The following is a 22,368-nucleotide window of genomic DNA, read 5'->3' as shown; positions in this document are numbered from 1 at the left end:
AAATGATCAGGGTTTAGCTATAATTTTTTCAGTGCAGATAAAACTAAAAGCAGACACTCGATTAATTCTGAGCAACATCAAATTTTCCTTTGTACTAATTAGAATGTTGGGTTCTTCCGTATAATTTTAGTAGTGTCTAGTCTAGCCACTTAAGCCCCTTGACTATTTTGCTGGCCAAAGACCAGAGCACTTTTTGCGATTCGGCACTGCGTTGCTTTAACCGACAATTGCGCGGTTGTGCGACCTGGCTCCCAAATGAAATTGACGTCTTTTTTTTCCCACAAATAGAGCTTTCTTTTGGTGGTATTTGATCAACTCTGCGTTTTTTTTTTTTTTTTTTTTTTTTTTTTTTTTTTTGCGCTATAAACAAAAATAAGAGCGACAATTTTGGAAAAAAACGCATTTTGCTTTTTGCTATAATAAAATATCCCCCAAAAATATATTAAAAAAAAAATAATTTTTTTTCCTCAATTTTAGGCCTATATGTATTCTTCTACATATTTTTGGTTAAAAAAAATCGCAATAAGCTTTTATTGATTGGTTTGCGTCTACAAAATAGGGGATAGTTTTATGGCATTTTTATTAATATTTTTTTTTTTAGTAGTAATGGCGGCGATTTTTATCGTGACTGCGACATTATGGCGGACACGTCAGACAATTTTGGCGCGATTTTGGGACCATTCACATTTATACAGTGATCAGTGCGATTAAAATTGCATTGATTACTGTGTAAATATGACTGGCAGTGAAGGGGTTAACACTAGGTGGTGCTGTAGGGGTTAAGTGTGTCCTAGGGATGTGTTCTAACTGTAGGGGGGGTGGGCTAGCTGTGACACATCACTGATCATAGCTCCCGATCACAGGGCGCTATGATCAGTGTCACTGTCACTAGGTAGAACAGGGAGATGCTTGTTTATATTAGCATCTCCCCGTTCTTCCTCTCTGTGAGACGATCGCGGGTATCCCCGTGGACTTCGAGTCCACGGGAACCGCGATCCTACTCACGGAGCTCCCGGGCGGCGCACACGCGCGATGGCAAATTCAAAGGGACTTGCAGGTCGACCCATTTGCCCAGCTGTGCCATTCTGCCGACATACATCGGCGTGCGCCGGTCGGGAACTGGTTAAAGACTGATTTTGGTTTTATAAATGTTTTGGTGCACTTTTCCTGCATTTATTTGCTTTAGCAATTATCTGTGTTTACAATGCTTTGATGACCTAATACGTTATCTAATATTGTATTTATTCACAAATTCAGTGTCACAAGAAACTACCTTGACTGGCTAACTTCCATTCCTTGGGGAAAGTACAGTCAGGAGAACCTGGATTTGCGTAGAGCAGAGGAAGTTTTGGAGGAAGATCACTATGGAATGGAAGATGTCAAAAAGAGAATACTTGTGAGTATGTTAGGGATATAGCCTTATATTTAACCACTTACAGACCTTATGACGTAGAGCCATGATCCTGATGTCAAAATTTTCAGCTGGCAATGAGTGATCTGAGATGTATGTGGACTATAGATCTTGGGAAGTAAAAACCTTCATTTTGCTACAGCTTCTTTATAATTTTTTTATGATGGGGTATAATGTAAGCAGTTATTAACAAAATAAAAAAAAGGTTTGCTAATATGCAAGGAACAAAAATGTTTCTATCTTTGTCAAAAAGCCCCTTTTAACCGCTTGCCATCCGCCTTATAGCAGTTTTACTGCTTACAGGGTGGCAGCTGTGTGCCAGAGAGATATATACACACGTGATCTGACACGTCTGAGTAGGGGGCTCACATGTGTGCCACTGGTGGCTTGCTTCTGCTGGGATTACACACAGCGGAAGCCCATTGGCGGGTGCCGGGTACTCGATATCCACTGGCACCTGCCGGTTGTCAGGCAGGGACACAGAACTGTGATCTGCCTATGTAAACAAGGTAGATCTCTGTTCTGACGGGGGAAGGGATGGAGTTTGTGTCCTTGCAAAGCTGGGAATAAATTCCATCTCTTCCCTTGGTAAAAGCACCCCACACTGGTTAGACATCTGGTTAACCCTTTGATGGCCTCTGATTTTAACCCCTTCCCATCCAGTGTCATTAGTACAGTGACAGTGCATATTTTCAGCATTGAAACTTTTTGGGAACCAGTAACACTAATACAGTGTCAGAATGTCCACCGCAATATCACAGTCCTGCTATAAGTCACTAATTGCTGCCATTGCTAGTATAAAACAAAAATATACCATAGTTTGTAGACGCTATTACTTTTGCGTAATTCAATCAATATACGCTTATTGGGATTTTTTTTTACAAAAAATATGTAGCAGAATACATATTGGCCTACATTTCTGAAGAAATTCGATATTTCTTTTTCAGAAAGTATTGTTTTGTTTTTTTCAAAATTGTCTTTTTTTGTTTATAGCACAAAAAATAAACCTAGAGGTGATCAAATACCACCAAAAGAAAGTTCTATTTGTGGGAAAAAAATGATTTAACTTTTATTCGGGTACAGCGTGCATGACCACGTAATTGTCCGTTAAAGTAACGCAGTGCCATATCGCAAAAAATGGCCTGGTCATGAAGGGGGTGTAAATATTTTCCGGAGGTAAAGTGGTTAATTTACATGTAACAATCAGTATTTTTTGCTAGAAAATTTCTTAGAACCCCCAAATATTATATATTTTTTAAAGCAGAGGTCCTAATGAATAAATTGGTGGGTTTTGCAATTTTTTTTTCATGTCCCACGTTATTTGCACAGTGGTTTTTCAAATGCAAAGTTTTTGGAAAAAGTACCGTATTGTTTATTTTTAACGCAAAATACCCCCATTTTTTTGGTAAAATAGAAAAGATGAGGTTATGCCGAGTAAATAGATACCAAACCTATCGCGCTATAAAATGTGCACAGCCATGCAACGCCGACAAACCGCGGGTACGTCGCTAGTTGGCAAGTGGTTAAGCTGTGTCCGGTGGCCCCCTTTCTATTTCCATTAACAATTTGTGTCTGTGTGACAGACAAATTTCCTCCCACCCCCATTCCCCCAAAAAAAAAAATCCCTTTTCCTCTTCTGGGCAGCACTGTTTGTAAGTAGTGAAGAGGCAGTGGCCAATCAGACTACATTTTTTTTAGTTGCAGCGTCATAGGGGACTAAAGGACCTAAAGTCACTTTAATGCCCTGTAAACACGGTCGGACATTGATCGGACATTCCGACAACAAAATCCTAGAATTTTTTCCGACGGATGTTGGCTCAAACTTGTCTTGCATACACACGGTCACACAAAGTTGTCGGAAAATCCGATAGTTCTAAACGCAGTGACGTAAAACACGTATGTCGGGACTATAAACGGGGCAGTAGCCAATAGCTTTCGTCTCTTAATTTATTCTGAGCATGCGTGGCACTTTGTGTGTCGGATTTGTGTACACACGATCGGAATTTCCAACAGTGGATTTTGTTGTCGGAAAATTTTATAGAAAGCTCTCAAACTTTTGTGTGTCGGAAATTCCGATGGAAAATGCGTGATGGAGCCTACATACGGTCGGAATTTCCGACAACAAGGTCCTATCACACCTTTTCCGTCGGAAAATCCGACCGTGTGTACAGGGCATAAGTCTGCTTTAAGTCGAGGGTAAGATGGTTAGTTGGAACACAATCATTCATTTTAATAAGTAGCTACGATGTGATCATTTTTCTGTTTTAATATTTTTACAGGAGTTTATAGCAGTAAGTCAATTACGTGGAAGCACCCAGGGGAAGATTCTTTGTTTTTATGGGCCACCTGGAGTGGGTAAAACTAGCATTGCCCGTTCCATTGCACGTGCATTGAACAGGGAGTACTTTCGCTTTAGCGTTGGAGGAATGACTGACGTAGCTGAGATTAAGGGTCATAGGTAAGAGATTGTTGTATGTCTCAAGGAATTTCTTAAGTGCATAAAATATAATATTAAAATTATTTCTGTACTATAATGTAAAAACCGCCTTTATGCAGCTGGTGCAATTGTAGCAAACATTAAACCCTCCAGGAAAATTAATAAAATACACCCTACGCTGCAAGGGTTAAATGCTCATTGTGTGTGTGGGGGAGAGATGAAGACATCCCTTACCATACACCCTGCTCCAGCCAGCTCTGGTGCTTTCCTCCTGCTTCCAAAGCTCAATTTTTTTAAATGAATTCTTGGGGTCATCATGAGCAAATCAGGGACTTTAACCCTCTATGTTACGCTGAGGAGACTGAAGTGTGATCAGAGTCAGTTACAGATCAGCTGCAGGGGACCAGTCACAGCACTGAAGGGAGCCTGCTGGAGCAAAAGGAGTAAGGTAAGCATTTATCCCTTAGTCTTCTATGCTTAGACTAAACAAGCAGTTAACACTTGCAGTGGGGGTGGATTTTATTTTACATTTCATGGAGTTGGACTTTAAAGTGGAACCATACTCACCTTGGCTCCAGTGATGCAGCGTGCCGGAGCACCCTGCCGGCCATTGACATCTTCGGGCGGACAGCTTCCGGGTATCAATTGCTGGCCGATGTCATTGGCCGGGCCAAGATGATGTCACTTTCATGTGTGTGCAGGAGTTCAGTCAACTCGGTGTGTGTATATATATATATATATATATATATATATATATATATATATATATATATATATATATATATATATATATATATATATATATATATATATATATATATCATTCTGCAAAATGCAATAGCCCTGACTCAAGTAAGCTGAAATCTGGGCCCTCACTTCACACCATTTTTTTTCTGTATGCACCACTTTGCTTAACAAATCCAAATGATGCCACATTTATCAGGTTATAGAAAAGTGAAGTGGCTAGCCTGTGCATGATTTTTTTTTTTCAGTAGACACCAGCCTTTTTTTCATATTGTTATTAAAAAGTCTAAATTAAGTTATAACGTATACAAAGAACTTATAAATGTTTGTTTTAAAGGATAAGTTCATCTTTGGGAACATGTTATTTGTTGCACTTGTTTTTAGAGTGGAGCATGTAACATGTTCCCACTACTTCATCTGATCCCTGATCCCCTCTCTCCCTGTGACAGCAGTACGGGGAGAAGTTCCCCGTACCAGCTGTCACTTTTTGAATAAAGCGTGGCCATGCGGGGCTCCAGTCACACAGCAGCGTCATTCATTCACAGAGTTCTGTAAATTAATGAACTACAAGTATCTACAGCCTTTGGGGAGTTCTCAACAAACTACCACTGTGCTGTTGAGAGCTCTGGTTGTTCATAGATTCTTCCTGCCAGTGTGAAACTGTCTGCCTGTACGATGTACAGGCAGACCGCTTACACTGACAGTCTGCATGGAACCCATGTTCTGCTGATCGCTGGTCTAATGCTTTACAGGCTCCTACAAAATAAAAATTGGTAAATACACTGCCTCTTCTTCCTTTTTTTTTTTTTTTTTTTTTTTTTTAGGGTGAACTTATTTTTTAAGGGAAACCTGCCATATTTTGTACAAGGACTTAGAAGCAGATTCAATTAACATACTTTTATGCCCTCTCACAGGAGAACTTATGTTGGGGCTATGCCAGGGAAAAGCATACAGTGCCTGAAAAAGACAAAGACTGAAAATCCTCTTATTCTTATTGATGAGGTAAGCTCAAAAAAAATGAATACCGTATGCCTGATTTTAATGCAGGGGTAAACTTTGTTGGTATGCATTTGTGAATCTTCAGATCTATTGTTTTATATTGGACTTTTCCCTTGCTGTTTGTTAAAGAGAAATTAAACTTTTTTTTTTTTTTTTTTAACAAAAAGTCACCAGGAGGAAGAGTTATCTAGCAGAAGAGACCTGAAGTCTCTTTTGCCAAAAGCTGTTTCCCATGCAGTGTACAGTTTGGCTCTATTTTAGGCTTAGAGGAGTTAGATCATCATTGGCTGACCAATGATAGAGGATCACCGCAGGACCCAGAAGCATTGGTTACAGAGGTGGTAGTAGCAAGGAATGCAGCAGTGACAGGATATTGGATCAGTCATCGAAGGACAGCACAGAAAGAGGGGTAGCTCGGTGCCACCTTTTGCAAGTATACTGTGCATACTTGTAGGTTATGGCAAAAGCTCACTCCCACAAACACGTTTACATCTGTTTTAAGAAACACAGTACACCTCTGGGGTTATTGCCCACATTTCCTAAATGTTGGGCATGTATTAAAATAGTTTCTCCAGTCCCACATCCACCCGGCTTGCTCCGTAGCATCAACACCATCCTTCCTAATTTCATATGGCAACATAAAAAACCTTGGATTAAATAAACTACCTCTACCATGGACCCCCCCAAGCACAGATATATCCCACAAAATCCTTGCCACTTTTGGTCTCGTATACACTACATGTCTGGGACTATTGCCTACATAAGGGGTGTCTGTCTACTAGGCCTAGTCCTCTAATATCTTTGTTTGGTGACCTTGCATTTCCCCCGACTCTGCAAGGCTCCCACTTCCTATCATGGGCCAAGACTTCTCTCTCTCTCTCTCTCTCTCTCTCTCTCTCTCTCTCTCTCTCTCTCTCTCTCTCTCTCTCTCTCTCTCTCTCTCTCTCTCTCTCCCTCTCTCCCTTCCTCTCTCTCCCTCTCTCCCTTCCTCTCTCTCCCTCTCTCCCTTCCTCTCTCTCCCTCTCTCCCTTCCTCTCTCTCCCTTCCTCTCTCTCCCTCTCTCCCTTCCTCTCTCTGTTCTCTTTCCAGCCTCCTGCCAAATTGTCATAATCCTACGACTGTTTGGCTTGAATACTCGCAGCTCCATCATTATTTTCGAACTATGCCCTTTTCCGTCATACGGACATTGAATCCTTACTTCTCCAATCTGAAACACCTGTACTCAGTATACAAACGCACATCCATCAAACCCACGCTTTTTCTCTAAGTGGCAAGGGGACCTTGCTCTTACTGAATATGACAGACTGGGATAAAATACTAGTGTTTTACTCACAAAGCTTCCATATCTACCAGAGCTCAGGAGCGTAATTACAATATTTTATCCAGATGGTATTGATGCCCTTATGTCCTGCATAAAATTGATTTCTCTATATCAAACGTCTGCTGGAGGTGCATGAATGCAGGTACTATGATACATATATGGGGGATCTGCCCATTAATCACCCATTCTGGGATAAAATCGTTCAAATGTACCATAACTGTACCATAAACTGGTCAGAGATTGGATTCCTAATGATGCTCTGACTACACTGTTATCCTTGATGCCCGGGTCCTATAAGCAAAATAAGAAAGGCTTACTCTGCCATTTTTTTTTAACCGCAGCACTTACTGTTCTATCCAGAAACTGGCGTAAACCCTCCCCTCTGGTATACAAAATAAAATCAAAAACTTCATGTGTCAAATATAGTGATCCAAATACATGCAAAAAATGTATATATATTTAAAGTGTAATTTGACTGAACTTAATTGTGAGGTCACACGCTCTAAGGTGAGCATACACGCATAAGGGGGGAGCACTTGAGTGAACATGAGTTTTATCACCAGTACAAGCTGTGAATAATTTTTGAATGGACTTCAATATTTAACGATGTTACTATTTTTATTTGAAATTTTGACTTTTATTGTGTGTGCACTCAGCACTTTTGATCGTGCACTTTTTTTGCATGTATTTGGATCACTATATTTGATACATGAAGTTTTTGATTTTATTTTGCATGACTTCTTTGGGGTTTGCACGAAAACACTTTATATATTTATTTTACCAGCACTGAGGCACTTTATACATTCCAACACATATGTGGATTATAAGGTTTGTGATGTTGTGATCACACACTCTAAGGTAAAAAGACTTTGTATGTCAACACATTTTTTATTTAGTGTCATTGCATCAAGGCACTCATGCTAACATCCAGATAGTGCAGCATTTCCTGTATAAATATTCTATTTTGTACTGTTTGTATGTGCAATAACATTTAATAAATACAGATTAACCACTTGCCGCCCAAGGTACGTACATGGACGTCCTTGGGATTCAGTGGTTATATTGGGACAAGGCCCGCACCTACAGGCCTCATCCCGGTATCATTCTTTTCAGCCGGCGATTCCGTTTAATGAAAAAGTGATCTGAGTGGCTAATTGGCCACTTGATCACTTCTGCGGGTGGCGGAAGGGAGTCGCACTTCCGGCTCCGCCCCTTTGATAACCTGGCCACCAGTGGCCAGGAGAGCAGCCGATCAAACTGATCTGTGTCTGATCAGCTGCTAATAGACCCCTAATCTCTCCATAAAGAGGACCTACCATGGCCCATGCTGTCACAAGGTATGTTGTTTATCCCTTGTGATGGCAATAAAGTTAGTACAAAAAAAAGTGCAATAAAAAATAAATTTTAAACCCAAAACTATATAATATGTTTGGGTTCTCAGTAATTTTCAGTGTCAGAAATAGCCCGTATGGCAAATGGTTAAACATAAAATTGCTTCTATGTTTTCCTTCTCCAAATGTGCTACAGCATTGTGCTTACAATCCAAAAGTGTCAGAGTACTCCAGAAAGTTATCCTACTAATGCCTGATTCCCCCTGGTAAATGCTATCCTGATCCTGCTTCCTCCTACTTGTCCCCCTATCCTTTCCCACCCTTTCTGCCTCCAACTGTTGCATACTATCATAGACAGTGTCAAAGGCACCAAACAACTTCTGTACCGTCTCTGTACAAAGGGTACCACCACAGCAGAATCTGTGTTGCCTGAAACCTTAAACAAAAAGTTTCAAAAAAATTGGTTCCAAAGACTGAAATGCCACTTGCTCAGTACAGCTTCTGTTCTAGTGTTTTTTTGGGATGGGTAATATCCTAAAATGTCATTGACCTCCAGTGCAGCAGATCCGACTAGTCCGAAACCCATGGTGAAAGCACTCCCCATCCTGCTGTTTGACATGAAGGTGCAGCAGCATATTGCTGAGGTCATTCCTCTGCTTGCTGTCTACACCTGCCAGCATGTTCTCGGTCAGTACATGTGCATGCAGCAGAACCTGCCTGGATCCTAGTGTTCACCCTTCCTCTACCAGGCCGATTGCTGCCGTACAGGGCATCACACGAGGCTTAAATCAAGAGCCTCTTACACAAGTTGCAGTTAAAATGCATGTTTAAGTAACTGCAAGTTATGTTTTTATATCCATTTGGATTTGTTTTAAAGCCTCCAAATTTTTCAGAATAAATTTAAAGAGTAACTTCACTTTCTTGGGGGAAAAAAAATGGCAAATAAAGAAAAAATAATATAGCGTATACAATTGCGACACAAGACATTTTGTAATTGAATGTTATTAAAAATTACCTTTCCTTTTCAATCTGCTGCCGCTGTAATTTTCTGAAAAAGCATTGCAATATTGCTACCTGGAGGAGTTCTGTACACAGAATGTGTACTGACCAGCCCCTAGAAACATAATTTCCTGCTTGTGTGATTGGCTCACCAATTTTCCCAGAAGTCTGCCTAAGATACAAGCCAGATTTCCGGCATCCCCTGCAGCAAAAATGTCATTTTTGGTGAGATGCTCCCAATAGCAACACGTGTAAAGGGATGCAGGCCCAGCAGATTTCCTCATTAGTGCTCTGCAGCTGCACAGCTGATTGATAATTATGAAACCACTCCCATTAGACCCACTCAGCACAGAGGAACAAACAGGGATTTCTTCAGAATAACAAAAGGTAGGAATCGGCAACAAAGGTTGTTATAATCTATGCAATGTACATAGATCACCCAGAGGGAAATGTTTTGGGTTTTTTTTTTCAACAAAAGTGGAGTTGCACTCTAATAGAACTCTTGGAAAATCTTGGGGTGGTGAGGCCAAAAGCCATTCCACAACTACAAAAGTATGGGACTGTGATCTGAAAGTGTCATCACCTTTTAATTACAAAATGGGTATGCTTTGCAGTCCGTTACTTCATTGGAGAAAGGGTATATAGGTTGTTGTCTCTTCATGAAGGTCATCTTGTTTATCTCAGGTGTGTTTTCTTGGAGACGACCAGGAAAGCATGACATTTGGCTGGTAAAATAACATTGTAGACTGTGCTTTCTGTGACCCGTTTTTTTATGATGCTTGTAAACACTGTTCTTTTTATATATTTGGGAGAGCATTTGGTGAGACTTCAGCTCTTTCATCCTGTGAAAGTCTTACTTTATCTCCTTGAGAGAAAATCTTATGTTTTATTTCTTCCACAGGTGGATAAACTTGGCCGTGGGTACCAAGGTGATCCATCCTCTGCCCTCCTTGAACTTTTGGATCCAGAGCAGAATGCAAACTTTCTAGATCACTACTTGGATGTTCCTGTTGACTTGTCTAAGGTAACTTGACTACAGTTTTTTTAGAAAGCACATAAATGTATAGCTCCATCCTGTTTTTATATCAGATCTCCATATTTAGGGTGTTGATGCTCTTTTTGTCTTACTTGAATTGGAAGCAGTAAGTTATGTTCTCATATTGAGTTCTATATGAACATTTCCCAGGTCCTTTTCATCTGCACAGCCAATGTTACAGAAACTATTCCAGAGCCTCTGAGAGACCGTATGGAGATGATCAATATATCTGGATATGTGGCCCAGGAGAAATTGGCCATAGCAGAGGTAAGCTATCCCCTGTATTTAATCTGTATGTACTGTGGGTGTGCGCCTGTGTACACAAGACAAATAGTTTAAATGCAGAAATTCTAAAGCAAATCCCAACAAAAAAGCGAGAAAAAGAATCTGCTTGTCTGAGCTACTAGCTAAACGCTGGTCATTTCCTGACTGACAGGGTGTTTCCTACTGGGTTCCCCAAAACAGGCAGCACAACTACATTTTTGTGTTCTCTCATTATTCAAACTTTTAACTGGCAGGCTCCCACAGCAGAGAGAGAACCCTAAGCATTAGTTGGCTCGCATATACAAAGACCTGTTTACAGCTCAGACAATTGAGTTTTGTCTGCCAGGTAAGATGTGGACATAGGGACATAATAATGGAGGCTTTGTTTCACCCAAAGCTGTACAAAGCCTCCTCTGGGCTCCAGGACCCAGAATAGCACTTATTAGGATCTGAGAAAAGAAAAGGTTTTCTCTGCCTCAGTATAAACCCTTGACAAGACTGCTACCAGGCCAACATCAGAGGTGTGTATGTGTGTGTATATGTATATGTGTGTGTGTGTGTGTGTGTGTATATGTGTATATATATATATATATATATATATATATATATATTACATCTGACTCTATAGATTTATTAGTTCATAAATCCTAGGTACATTATCAGACCACATCTGCATAACCAAAAACTACTGTTTTTTTGTTTTCAGAGGTATCTGGTGCCACAGGCACTTAATTTGTGTGGGCTGGGTGAAGGAAAAGCTAAAATCACATCTGACGCACTTAATGTATTGATCCGGCAGTATTGCAGGGAGAGTGGAGTACGGAATTTACAGAAACAAGTAGAAAAGGTGGGTGATATTTTAACTTAATTTTTTTAAATTTAGGCTATGTCGGTTTAAGTAAAGCTAACTTGAGAGAGGAGCAGTGGAGATAAGTGTTCTTGTAATTGGCTCTTCTTTATTTACTTAGGTTCTTCGGAAGGCTGCCTATAAGATTGTAAATGGGGAGGCTCAGTCTGTGGAAGTAACCTCATCCAACCTTCAGGATTTTGTTGGAAAGCCGATCTTCACTGTAGACAGAATGTATGAGGTCACTCCCCCTGGGGTTGTGATGGGCCTAGCATGGACTGCTATGGGTGAGAAGCAAAAAGCCATTGCAGTACTACTTGTGGTGTTAATAGTTCCATTCAGGTTTTTAATATTGGGTGGTGAATCTGCAAGTGTTTAGGTTTTCACATGCAGTAACTTTGACATACATTGTTTTACCTGCTCAAACCTTTCTGTCACTGTGTAGCACTGTCCTCGGGGAATAAGATAATGTAGTGAGCATTTGTACATGTATGCTGGGGTGGGGTACTCTGTGTTAGTGGTTACCAAAAGTCAATGAGACCCCTGATGTCTCCTCCTTCCCTTTTTTTTTTTTTTTTTTTTTTTTTTTTTATTTATATATATTTTTTTGAGACCGGGAAAGGGACTGAAGACGGTCCCTTTCTCTGCAGCCTTCAGCTGCAATGCATACGAATGAGTAGAAGTAGAATCTAATAGAATCATAGTAAACACTGTTCACTGTGCTCTAATGTTGAATGGAGCGATTTAGGAGCGATTTAGTACTGATCGCTCACTATGTCCATTTAAGGGAAGGGAGGGGGCTGGTTAACACGTTTACCACACACGCACACACACACACTGCTCTCCATGACATCTTCCAATTTTTGAGGGAAAAAAAACTTTCATGAATTAAAAAAAACCAAAAAAAAAACCATGATGTTACAATGATGTTACGCTGAGTAAATGGATACCTAACATGTCACACTTTAAAATTGCGTCTGCCCGCAGAATGGGGGCAAACTACAGTGCTGAAAATTCTCCATAGGCGATGCTTTAAACGTCTTTTACAGGTTACCAGTTTAGAGTTGCACAGGAGGTCTGGTGCTAGAATTATTCCTCTCACTCTGACAATACCTCACATGTGTGGTGCGATCAGTTTACATATGCATGCGGGAGTAACAAATGCGTTTGCGCATAAGCACTATGGGACGAGGGCGCTTTTTAATTTTTTAAATTTTTTCTTTTGTTCTATACACAATCTTCTAACTTTATTGCTATCACAAGGGATGAACAACATCAGCCGCTGTTGACCAGGTAAACAAAGGGGTGGAACCGGAAGTGATGAACTATTTGTCGCTTCCGGTTTCCAGGGTTACAGAGAGAAGGGAACGACATTGGTTCCCCTCTCTCTGTACAGGGCAGTCATCGCTCCCGGCCTCCGCAATGGGACCGGAGAACCCAGGAGAGGCAGAAGTGGGAGGGGGTGGTACCCCCTTCTGCCACCTGCATAAGTGATCGAGTGGCTAATTGGCAACTCGGTCAGTTCTGCCTGAAACGGAATCGCCGGCTGAAAAGAATGATACTGGGATGATGCCTGTAGGTGCAGGCATCATCCCGGTATAACCACTTAAACCCAAGGACATACAGGTAAGTACCTTGGGAGGGCAGTGGTTAATAGAACTATGAAGGTCATGTTAATGAAGGTGTGCTGCTAGTAACAGAATTACCAAAAAAAGCATGTTCCAGTGGATAAAAACCCGCTTCATGAAATTTGGAACTGGGCACATATATCTTTAGTATTTACTTAACTCTCTCCAAAGCGCTAAGTCCCGCGTTTTTCTGCTTTTCCGTCCCTCTGTTATCAGCATGATAACTTCTGACAAGTTCTCCGACAACCGAGATAAAACCAGCTTGATATTTGTGTCAGGGTGGGTGATATAAATAGATTAGCAGAGAGCTTGTCTTGCCACAGCACAGCTCTGCACATTCCTTCCTTCCTCTGGCTGTAGAGGGGAGAGGGTGTGTGCCTTTCTTCCAACTGGCTCCCACACAGTCTATGCCCAGACTGCATTCCTACTGTGAATGAGGAAGAAAAAATTCTAACACAATGTTAGAATTCTAAAGACTATAGAAAGCTGAAGGCGGCAGAGATGCATGTAAAACTTAGGGAGATTTGTTTCATCCCCGTGTATCATCTGAGGCTGTTCACTTCACTGGGTATAGGAGAGGGTTTATATCCACTTTAGTGGAATTACTTGAATGGTACCAAAACTTAAAATATTGAAAACTGATTGATCTATTCTATACACTACCAACAGAAAACTTGGGAACTGTCATTGACCTAAAGAAAACAAAGTGGACCAGCAGAAAAAAAAAGCTTTCATCAAACTGGATTATCTGCTTTTTAGCCACAGCAGTCACTTATCTCTTGATCTATTACAGAAAGAAAATGTTGAAATATGAAGGTCTTGTTATAGATATGAGAGCTTTCCTACAGCATGCTCTGCGAATTCCATCCATTTGCATGTAACCAAAGACCCGTTACTGCTTTTTTTTTTTTTTTTTTTTTTTTTGGGTATAGAAATCGAAATATAAAGCCCCTTTTTTCAGAAATAACAGGCTGCTTGGTCTGAATTTGTCCTATCTTGGTAAATTCTCAATTATAAACTAAAGCCATATATTAAAGAGGAAATAGTCTTCCTCTTCAATTGTACCTACAGGTAAGCCTATAATAGGGCTTACCTGTTGATACTGTAAATATCTCCTAAACTTGCACCGTTTAGGAGATATTTACTATATACTTTGCCGCCGACGTCATCGACGCATGCACACTGAAGGAACGGGCCCGCTTGTGCTGTTTCTTCAGGGCCCGTGCCATAAACGGCGGCACCCTCGCACATGCGCGGGAGTGACGTAATCACGGCTCCGGCCAGTCACAGCACCGGAGCCCGCAAACCCGGAAGTAACTCTGGGAAACATGTTGGCCGTGTGAGCGGTTTGCCATTACCGATCCAGGGCATCGTTCTAAGGTAACTGCTTCATAATGAGCTAGTATGCTAAGCATACTAGCTCATTATGCCTTTGTCTTGTGTGGTGGTTTATTTTTTTTGTTTTTTTTTTTGTTTTTGTTTTTTTTTAGGTTTACAACCTCTAAGTGTGGGCTTGTTTTTATACTATTTTTACGATAACCCTGTTCGCAATGTTAATTTCAGGTGGTTCTACATTGTTTATTGAGACTTCTCTTCGACGTCCATTGGACAAAGAAAAAAAAGATGGTTCCCTTGAAGTAACAGGACAGCTTGGGGATGTTATGAAGGAAAGTGCCAAGATTGCATATACATTTGCCCGTGCCTTCCTGATGAAGAAACAACCAGATAATGACTTTTTGGTTACCTCACACATTCATTTGCATGTTCCAGAGGTAAGATTTACTTTTGAAAGTGCATGTATTAGCTGTGAAAATTATCATTATTAAATCATATTTTGATGTTGCAGTAATAAAAACTCTAGTAACAATTAACAGTGGAGTCCTGCGGCCAAACCTGTGGTCTGAGGCAATGTGTGTCCATTTGGTAATTGGTGTCTGGCCTTTTCCAGACCTTAGTAGAGAAAGCAGGAATGAGAGCATGGAGTTGTAAAGGGGCCCTAATCACAGTGATAATCCCTGTTAGCAGCTGTGCATTAAGCTGTATGGTCACTAAACTGTGTATATGTTCTGTTGGCATGAGATCTTCTCGTGACCAATTATGGAAAGTAGTTCAAAAGGTAATCCTATTCTCTGTCCAACATTTTACATGAGATTTTATATTCTAACACAATTTTTACTATCAAAAGTTAAACCAATGTGCATAATTAACCACTTGACCTCCAGAAGATTTACCCCTTCATGACAGGCAATTTTTTGCAATAAGGCACTGTTGTTATAACTGACAATTGTGCGGTCGTGTGACATTGTACCCAAATACATTTTGTCATTTTTTTTTTCCCACTAATAGAGCTTTCTTTTGGTGGTATTTGATCACCTCTGCGGTATAAACAAAAAAAGACAGACAAATTTGAAAAAAACAAACATTCCGCTATAAAACATATCCAATAAAAAAAAAATGTTAAAATCAGATTTCTTCATGAATTTAGGCCAAGATGTATTCTGCTACAAGTTTAGTATAAGCGAACGTTGTAGCGCCTACAAACTATGGTATATCTTTATGGAATTTTTTTGTTTTATCTTTTATACTAGTAATGGCAGCACTCAGTGACTTATAGCGGGACATCGATATTGCGGCGGACAGTCAGACACTGACACTTTTTTTGGGGACCAGTGACACTAATACGGTAATCGGTGCTAAAAATATACACTCACTGAACTAATGACACTGGCTGGGAAGGGGTTAAACATCTAGGGCAATCAAAGGGTTAACTGTGTACATAGCCAGTGTTTTTGTGTACTGTTAGGTGCTTTTACTATGGGAAGAGATGGATTTTATACCCTGCTTTGCAGGAACACAAAATTCATCCTTTCTCTCTCTCCCCTCCCATCAAAAGGAGATCTGCCTTGTTTACATAGCTCTCAGTTCTGTGCGTTTTACCGACGATTGGCAGGTGCCGGAGAACATCCGGTGCCTGGCACCCGCAGATCGGCTTCTGCTGTAAATAATCACAGCAGCGGGCTGCCGCCACCATGCGTGCGCCCTCCGCAGGTGGAAGTGCAGAATCGCATGTATGTACGCAATGCTGCACAGTAAAGCCGCCCTATAGCTGTAAATCTGCTTTGGATCGGACAGCAAGTGGTTAAAACCATATCTCATCCCAAAAACAAAAATTAAATGTAATGTATGTGGTACATATGCATATTTTTTTGCCTTTATTTTTACCTGGTGATTCTACCACTACCACACTTTGTCCTAGGATGCCAACACTCCCTCACCATACTGTATTGGGACAGAAGAAGCAGGATAGGACTACGGGGAACTTCCTGTCTCCTCTTGTCTGTAACAGATGGACAGGGTCCTGTAATAGCATAGTACCCAGCATAGTATCCACAGGAAGGCAAAAAAAAAAAATAAACCCTTATAAAAAATGTTCCAATTTGCCCCAGTGGAAAAAAAAAATATTCCAGTTCCTCTAAAGCACTCAAATAATAATGTTAATATTCAGTTATATGCTATTCATTTAGCAATACATCCAGCTTTTTTTTTTTTTTTTTTAAATCAATATGTCCAGAGCTTGTTCCTGATGTAGCCTATTCCCCATTTTAACAGCTCTTACTTTGAAGAAGTTCTTCCGTATACATGGTTAAAGTTTATTTTTCTACAGAAACAAAGAGTGTCAGTTTGTTCTTTGTAGTGACCACAAAGTGAAGAACTTTGCACCAAGTTTAGTATACGGACCATTTATGTATTTATACATGGTGATCATATTCCCCCAAACACTGGCACTTCTCAAATTTTTTTAATATATAATATATATATTGTGTGTGTAAATTTGCTGTCCCCTCAAAATAACTCAACACACAGCCATTCATGTCTAAACCGCTGGCAACAAAAGTGAGTACACCCCTAAGTGAAAATGTCCAAATTGGGCCCAATTAGCCATTTTCCCTCCTCGGTGTCATGTGACTCGTTAGTGTTACAAGGTCTCAGGTGTGAATGAGGAGCACGTGTGTTAAATTTGGTGTTATCGCTCTCACTCTCTCATACTGGTCACTGGAAGTTCAACATGGCACCTCAAGGCAAAGAACTGAAAAAAGATCTGAGATCTGAAAAAAAAAGAATTGTTGCTCTACATCAGTGGTTCTCAACCTTTCTAATGCCGTGACCCCTTGATAAAACTTCCCAAATTGTGGGGACCCCTAACAGTAAAATTATTTTCGTAGCGTGGGTGTGTCAGCACCCAAGGCAAGACTAGTAATTTGCGCCCCTAACCCATGGACATTTAGCGCTCCCTGAGTCCCTTCCACTCGTACATTATTAAAACCCTTATGGTACATTTTAGAATGTACCACTCTTTCTCTGTGTTCTCCTTTCTTTCCCTTTTATCTCTCTCTATCCCAATTTCTTGTTTTTTTTTTCCCCCATCCCTCTCTCTAGCAGTCTTTCTTGTTCTTTTTCTCATTCTTTCTCTCCCTTTTTCTTTGTTCCTCCCCCTCTTTTCCTCTCCCTTCTATGTATTCTCTATTTTTATTCCTTCTCTTACTCCTTGATGGAGGGAATGGGATGAGTGGCAGTGCTGGCGGGGAGTTGGGATCAGCCAACTTAGGTTCTCTTGATGAAGGTCATCTGCTGATCTGAGAACTGTAGTGAGGACTTTTAATGGCAACTATAATCACAGGTAGTGTTACTCACTGTGTCTCCGACTTTGTGGTGTCTCATAGCAGTGACACCTATGCCGAAATCAGGAGATAAGGTCTCTTCCAGCCCCTCCCACTTCACATTCCTCACCAGTCAGCTAACCTCTAGTCTCTGCCCCCCCAGCCATGCCATGAACTGAATGGGCAGCTGCGAAGAGGCTGAGTTGAAGTCTGCGGGCTTCAGGGACAGCCCTGCTGGGCGGCCGCAAAAAGGCTGGGCGAGCGGCGCGGGCTTCAGGAACAGCCCAGGATTCGGTGACCCCTGGCAAATCATCATTCGACCCCCGAGGGGGTCCCGACCCCCAGGTTGAGAACCACTGCTCTACATAAAGATGGCCTAGGCCAGTGATGGCGAACCTTGGCACCCCAGATGTTTTGGAACTACATTTCCCATGATACTCATGCACACTGCAGTATGGTTGAGCATCATGGGAAATTTAGTATAACAGGACAGGTTCCACTCAGAACAGGCCTTGCCATAGTTAACCAAAGAAGTTGAGTGCACGTGTTCAGCGTCATATCCAGAGGTTGTCTTTCGGAAATAGATGTATGAGTGCTGCCAGAGATGTATGAGTGCTGCCAGCATTGCTGCAGAGATTAAAGGGGTGGGGGGGTCAGCCTGTCAGTGCTCAGACCATACGCCGCACACTGCATCAAATTGGTCTGCATGGCTGTCGTCCCAGAAAGAAGCCTCTTCTAAAGATGATGACTCTAGACCTAAAATCTATTGAGCATCTGTGGGGCATCCTCAAACGAACGGTGGTGGAGCGCAAGGTCTCTAACATCCACCAGCTCCGTGATGTTGTCATGGAGGAGTACTCCAGTGGCAACCTGTGAAGTGCTGGTGAACTCCATGCCCAAGAGGGTTAAGGCAGTGCTGGAAAATAATGGTCGCCACACAAAATATTGACTCTTTAGGCCCAATTTGGACATTTTCACTTAAAAAAATTAGAAAAATGTGAGGGGGGGGTGTACTCACTTTGATGAACCTTACGCAACAAGTTTTTTGCATTTACAACAAGTGATATACAGTATTTCTCTTCTTAGGGTGCTACACCAAAGGATGGCCCTAGTGCGGGCTGCACTATTGTTACTGCTTTTCTTTCCTTGGCTTTGGGACATCCTGCTCGCCAAAATGTGGCAATGACTGGAGAGGTGTCTTTGACAGGAAAAATCCTACCTGTCGGCGGTATCAAAGAAAAAACTATAGCCGTGAGTATGAGATAAAGTACCTCAAAACTTCAAATTCCCATTCTCTACTTTGTATCACTGTGACAGTAGAAACATTCTGAAGATCAGCTAATGTCTTGTGAACCTTAATGTGTCTAGTAAAATATTTTACAGTGGGAATGCAGCAGTGTTAGAAGAGACAAGCAGATCAAAGATGAGAGAACTTTGTTCCAGATATAGTAAAAAGTCAACCATACATACACACACTTGTTCTTTTTATATTGGATTATACTTAAAACTGGTTTTTAAAGTGGTTCTAAAGGCTCAAGGTTTGTCACCTTAATGTGATATTAAAGCCTTGTGTGTTTGTGTGTTTTTTTTTTTTTATATAATAAACATGTGTATATACTTACCTCCTCTGTGCAGTGGTTTTGCACAGAGAAGCCCAGATCCTCCTCTTCTCTGGTCCCTCGCCAGAGCTGCTGGCCCCTCTCTCCTGCCGAGCAGCTGGCTATGGGGGCACCCGAACCGCTGCTCTGTGTGTCCATTTAGACATGGAGCCGTGGCCCCGCCCCATCTCTCTCCTCTTTGGCTCACTGACTTTGACAGCTGCAGAAGCTAATGGTGCCTGCTGCTGTCTCGGCCAATTAGAAGGAAGAGCCTGGGACAACCAAGATTCTCGTGCAACATCGCTGGATTGAGATGAGGCCCAGGCACGTATTAGGGCAGCTGCTGCACACAGAAGGTTTTTTATCTTAATGCAGTAAGATAAAAAACCTTCTGACTTTAGAACCACTTTAATGCATTCTATGTAAAAAGCCTTCTGAGTGCAGCTCCCCCCATATACTTACCTGAGCCCCATCTTGACTCAGCGATGTGCATGAGAGCAGTGCCTCTACCGGGTTTCTCTTCTCATTAGCTCACACAGTGCTGTCAATGAGGAGAGAGCAGGGGCAGGGTGAATGGACACACAAAGCGTGGCTCTGGAGCCCCATAGCAAGAGGCTTGCTTTGGGCGGCACTTGGCAGGGGGGTGGAGCCAGGAGTGCTGACAGGGGACCCAAAAAAGAGGATCAGGGCTGCTCTGTGCAAAACCATTGCTCAGAGCAGGTAAGTATAACATGTTTCATTTTAACTCTTTCCTTCAGAATCACTTTAATTTGTGGCTATGTGCTGGCAGGCTGAATTATTCATGATTTGTTTCTTGTACATGATCTCCTACCACACCTCTACCCACCGGTGAAACAAATTGTCTCTACCTCTGCAGTTATTCTTTGTAATGTAAAAATCTGGCATTGGCAATTAAATATCTCATAAATGGCTTCACCACAGACCTTGGGCACCATAACAAAAGAAAAAGTAAATTCCCAGAATTCAGGTGTAGACATATATAGATGTTTTGGCTACCCAGCAGCAGTCAGCCTTTTTATATGGTGATATCTAGTACTTTATAATCACAGAGATGCAGCATAAAATCCAATGGCACCACATCCCAATACTACATGTATACAAAAGGAAAGGAGGCAACAAAGGCTAAGGATTTTAAAGGTGCCAAAAGAAAATCTAGGACTTTTAATTAACTCCCTGTAGACTGGTCTCTGTTTAGACCCTTTTCACACTGGGGCACTTTGCAGGCGCTACAGCACTAAAAATAGCGCCTGCAAAGCGCCCTGAAAGAGCCGCTGCTGTGTCTCCAGTGTGAAAGCCCCGAGGGCTTTCACATTGGAGCGGTGCGCTGGCAGGACGGTAAAAAAAGTCCTGCTAGCAGCTTCTTTGGAGCAGTGAAGGAGCAGTGTATACACCGCTCCTGCCCATTGAAATGAACTGGGCAGCGTGGCTATACCTCCGGCTGTAGCAGCGCTTTGCGGTGGTTTTAACCCTTTCTTGGCAGCTAGCAGGGGGTAAAACCGCCCCGCTAGCGGCCGAATACCGCCACTAAAACGGCGCTAAAAATAGCACCGTTTTACCACCAGCACCCGCACCGCCCCAGTGTGAAAGGGCTCTATGTCTGCATGCACTGGGTCCAGTCATAGAAAAAAATTGCTCATTAGGCATGTTGTTTATAATTAATTGGGAAGGGGTAGGGGAAACAAGTTCCTGGGTTAGGGTTACGATTTCAGTCAGTCTTTTAATGGCTTTTAACTCGAAGAAGAGCATGTTTATAATATATATATGTCTTTGCAGGCTAAAAGAGCCGGTGTCACCTGTATCATCCTACCATCAGAAAATAAGAAAGATTACTATGACCTGGCTGATTTCATCACTGAAGGACTAGAGGTGCATTTTGTTGAGCACTATAAAGAGATCTATGACATTGTGTTTCCAGCTCCCTGATGCCATCCTTATCCAAGATCATTCATTTCAGTGTAAACCACTGGAATAACATGCTTGATATTGCTGCTGTGCAGCCCACATTTATTATGGCTTAATTTACTCTTTGCCTTAGTGCATATGGTATTCAATTAGAAAAAAATTAATTATAAAAACATTTTAACTACAACTTTGTACTGAAGTAATGGCTATTCTGTTTCTCTCGATCACTGTGTGGTAAATGAAGAAAAGTAGGACCAAGATTGTGCTATTTATGAACCAGCATCTTAATAAATATATTCGTTTAGCCATTTTTCAGACTGTGGTAATCCTTCCTTAGTCTAACGTTTTATATATTTCTTCTGCAATACCGGTTAATTGGATAAAAAAGTATTTAACAATCACAATGTTTAGTTTACTGGGAAAGTGTGACATTATGCCACCCCCACTCCTCTTCTTTTGCTTGGATTGTGTTTGACTTGAAGCCAGTAGTTGCAGTCACAGGCTTTACCTGCATTGCCACCTGATGGGAAATGTTGGTATTATACACAATTCAGATTTAGTGGTTCTTTGTATCCATTGCTATAGGACCATGGGAAAATTCCCTAACCATGATCAGCACAGTAGATACTTTGCTGCATACTGTATGCAAATGAAAGTGACTCCTAAAACCATGATCTACACCAGTGGTGGTCCTCTTTCTTGAACCAAGAAGCCTCAAGTTAGGCCCTCAACATCACCAAAGGACTGCACTTAAAATTCTGTGAATAATCTGTGTCAGAGACAGCAGACACACAACAGGATATAGTCAAAGACTATGGGCATGGTACAAGAGATGGTCAGAGACTGTGGACATGATTCAAGAGATGGACAGAGACTGCAGATATGACACAGGAGATGTGGAGAGACTGTGAACATAATAGAGGAGATGGTCGGAGACTGCAGATGTGATACAATGTGTATCATAATACAAAAGATGGCCAGAAACTGTGGACCTCTGGTACAGGAGATCTTCAGAGACTGCAGACATGATGCAAGATATGGTCTGACTGTAGACCTGGTACAGCAGATGCTCATAGACTGCAGACAAAGTACAAGAGATGTTTAGAGACTGCAGACATGAAAAAGGAGATGTTCAGAAATTGAAAACATTATGCAAGTGATGGTCAAGACTG

General features: G+C 41.4%; 1 protein-coding gene across 1 annotated transcript in view; it reads left to right on the top strand.

Annotated features, from left to right (window-relative positions):
* Positions 1-21,506, top strand: part of LONP1 (lon peptidase 1, mitochondrial) — a 42,202-nt gene extending 20,696 nt beyond the window's left edge. The window contains exons 9-18 of the mRNA XM_073598900.1: positions 1,258-1,396; positions 3,691-3,869; positions 5,507-5,594; positions 10,144-10,266; positions 10,429-10,545; positions 11,249-11,389; positions 11,511-11,676; positions 14,581-14,789; positions 18,762-18,926; positions 21,068-21,506. Coding sequence (XP_073455001.1) covers positions 1,258-1,396; positions 3,691-3,869; positions 5,507-5,594; positions 10,144-10,266; positions 10,429-10,545; positions 11,249-11,389; positions 11,511-11,676; positions 14,581-14,789; positions 18,762-18,926; positions 21,068-21,217 — 1,477 coding nt within the window. The 3' untranslated portion in view covers positions 21,218-21,506. The remainder of the gene's footprint in view (positions 1-1,257; positions 1,397-3,690; positions 3,870-5,506; positions 5,595-10,143; positions 10,267-10,428; positions 10,546-11,248; positions 11,390-11,510; positions 11,677-14,580; positions 14,790-18,761; positions 18,927-21,067) is intronic.
* The last annotated feature ends 862 nt before the right edge of the window (positions 21,507-22,368 follow it).

Source organism: Aquarana catesbeiana, linkage group LG01 (genome assembly GCF_042186555.1).
Source record: "Aquarana catesbeiana isolate 2022-GZ linkage group LG01, ASM4218655v1, whole genome shotgun sequence".
In the NCBI taxonomy this organism is placed as follows: domain Eukaryota; kingdom Metazoa; phylum Chordata; class Amphibia; order Anura; family Ranidae; genus Aquarana; species Aquarana catesbeiana.
Note: the sequence above shows the minus strand (reverse complement) of the source record. Positions and strands in the feature narration are given on the sequence as shown.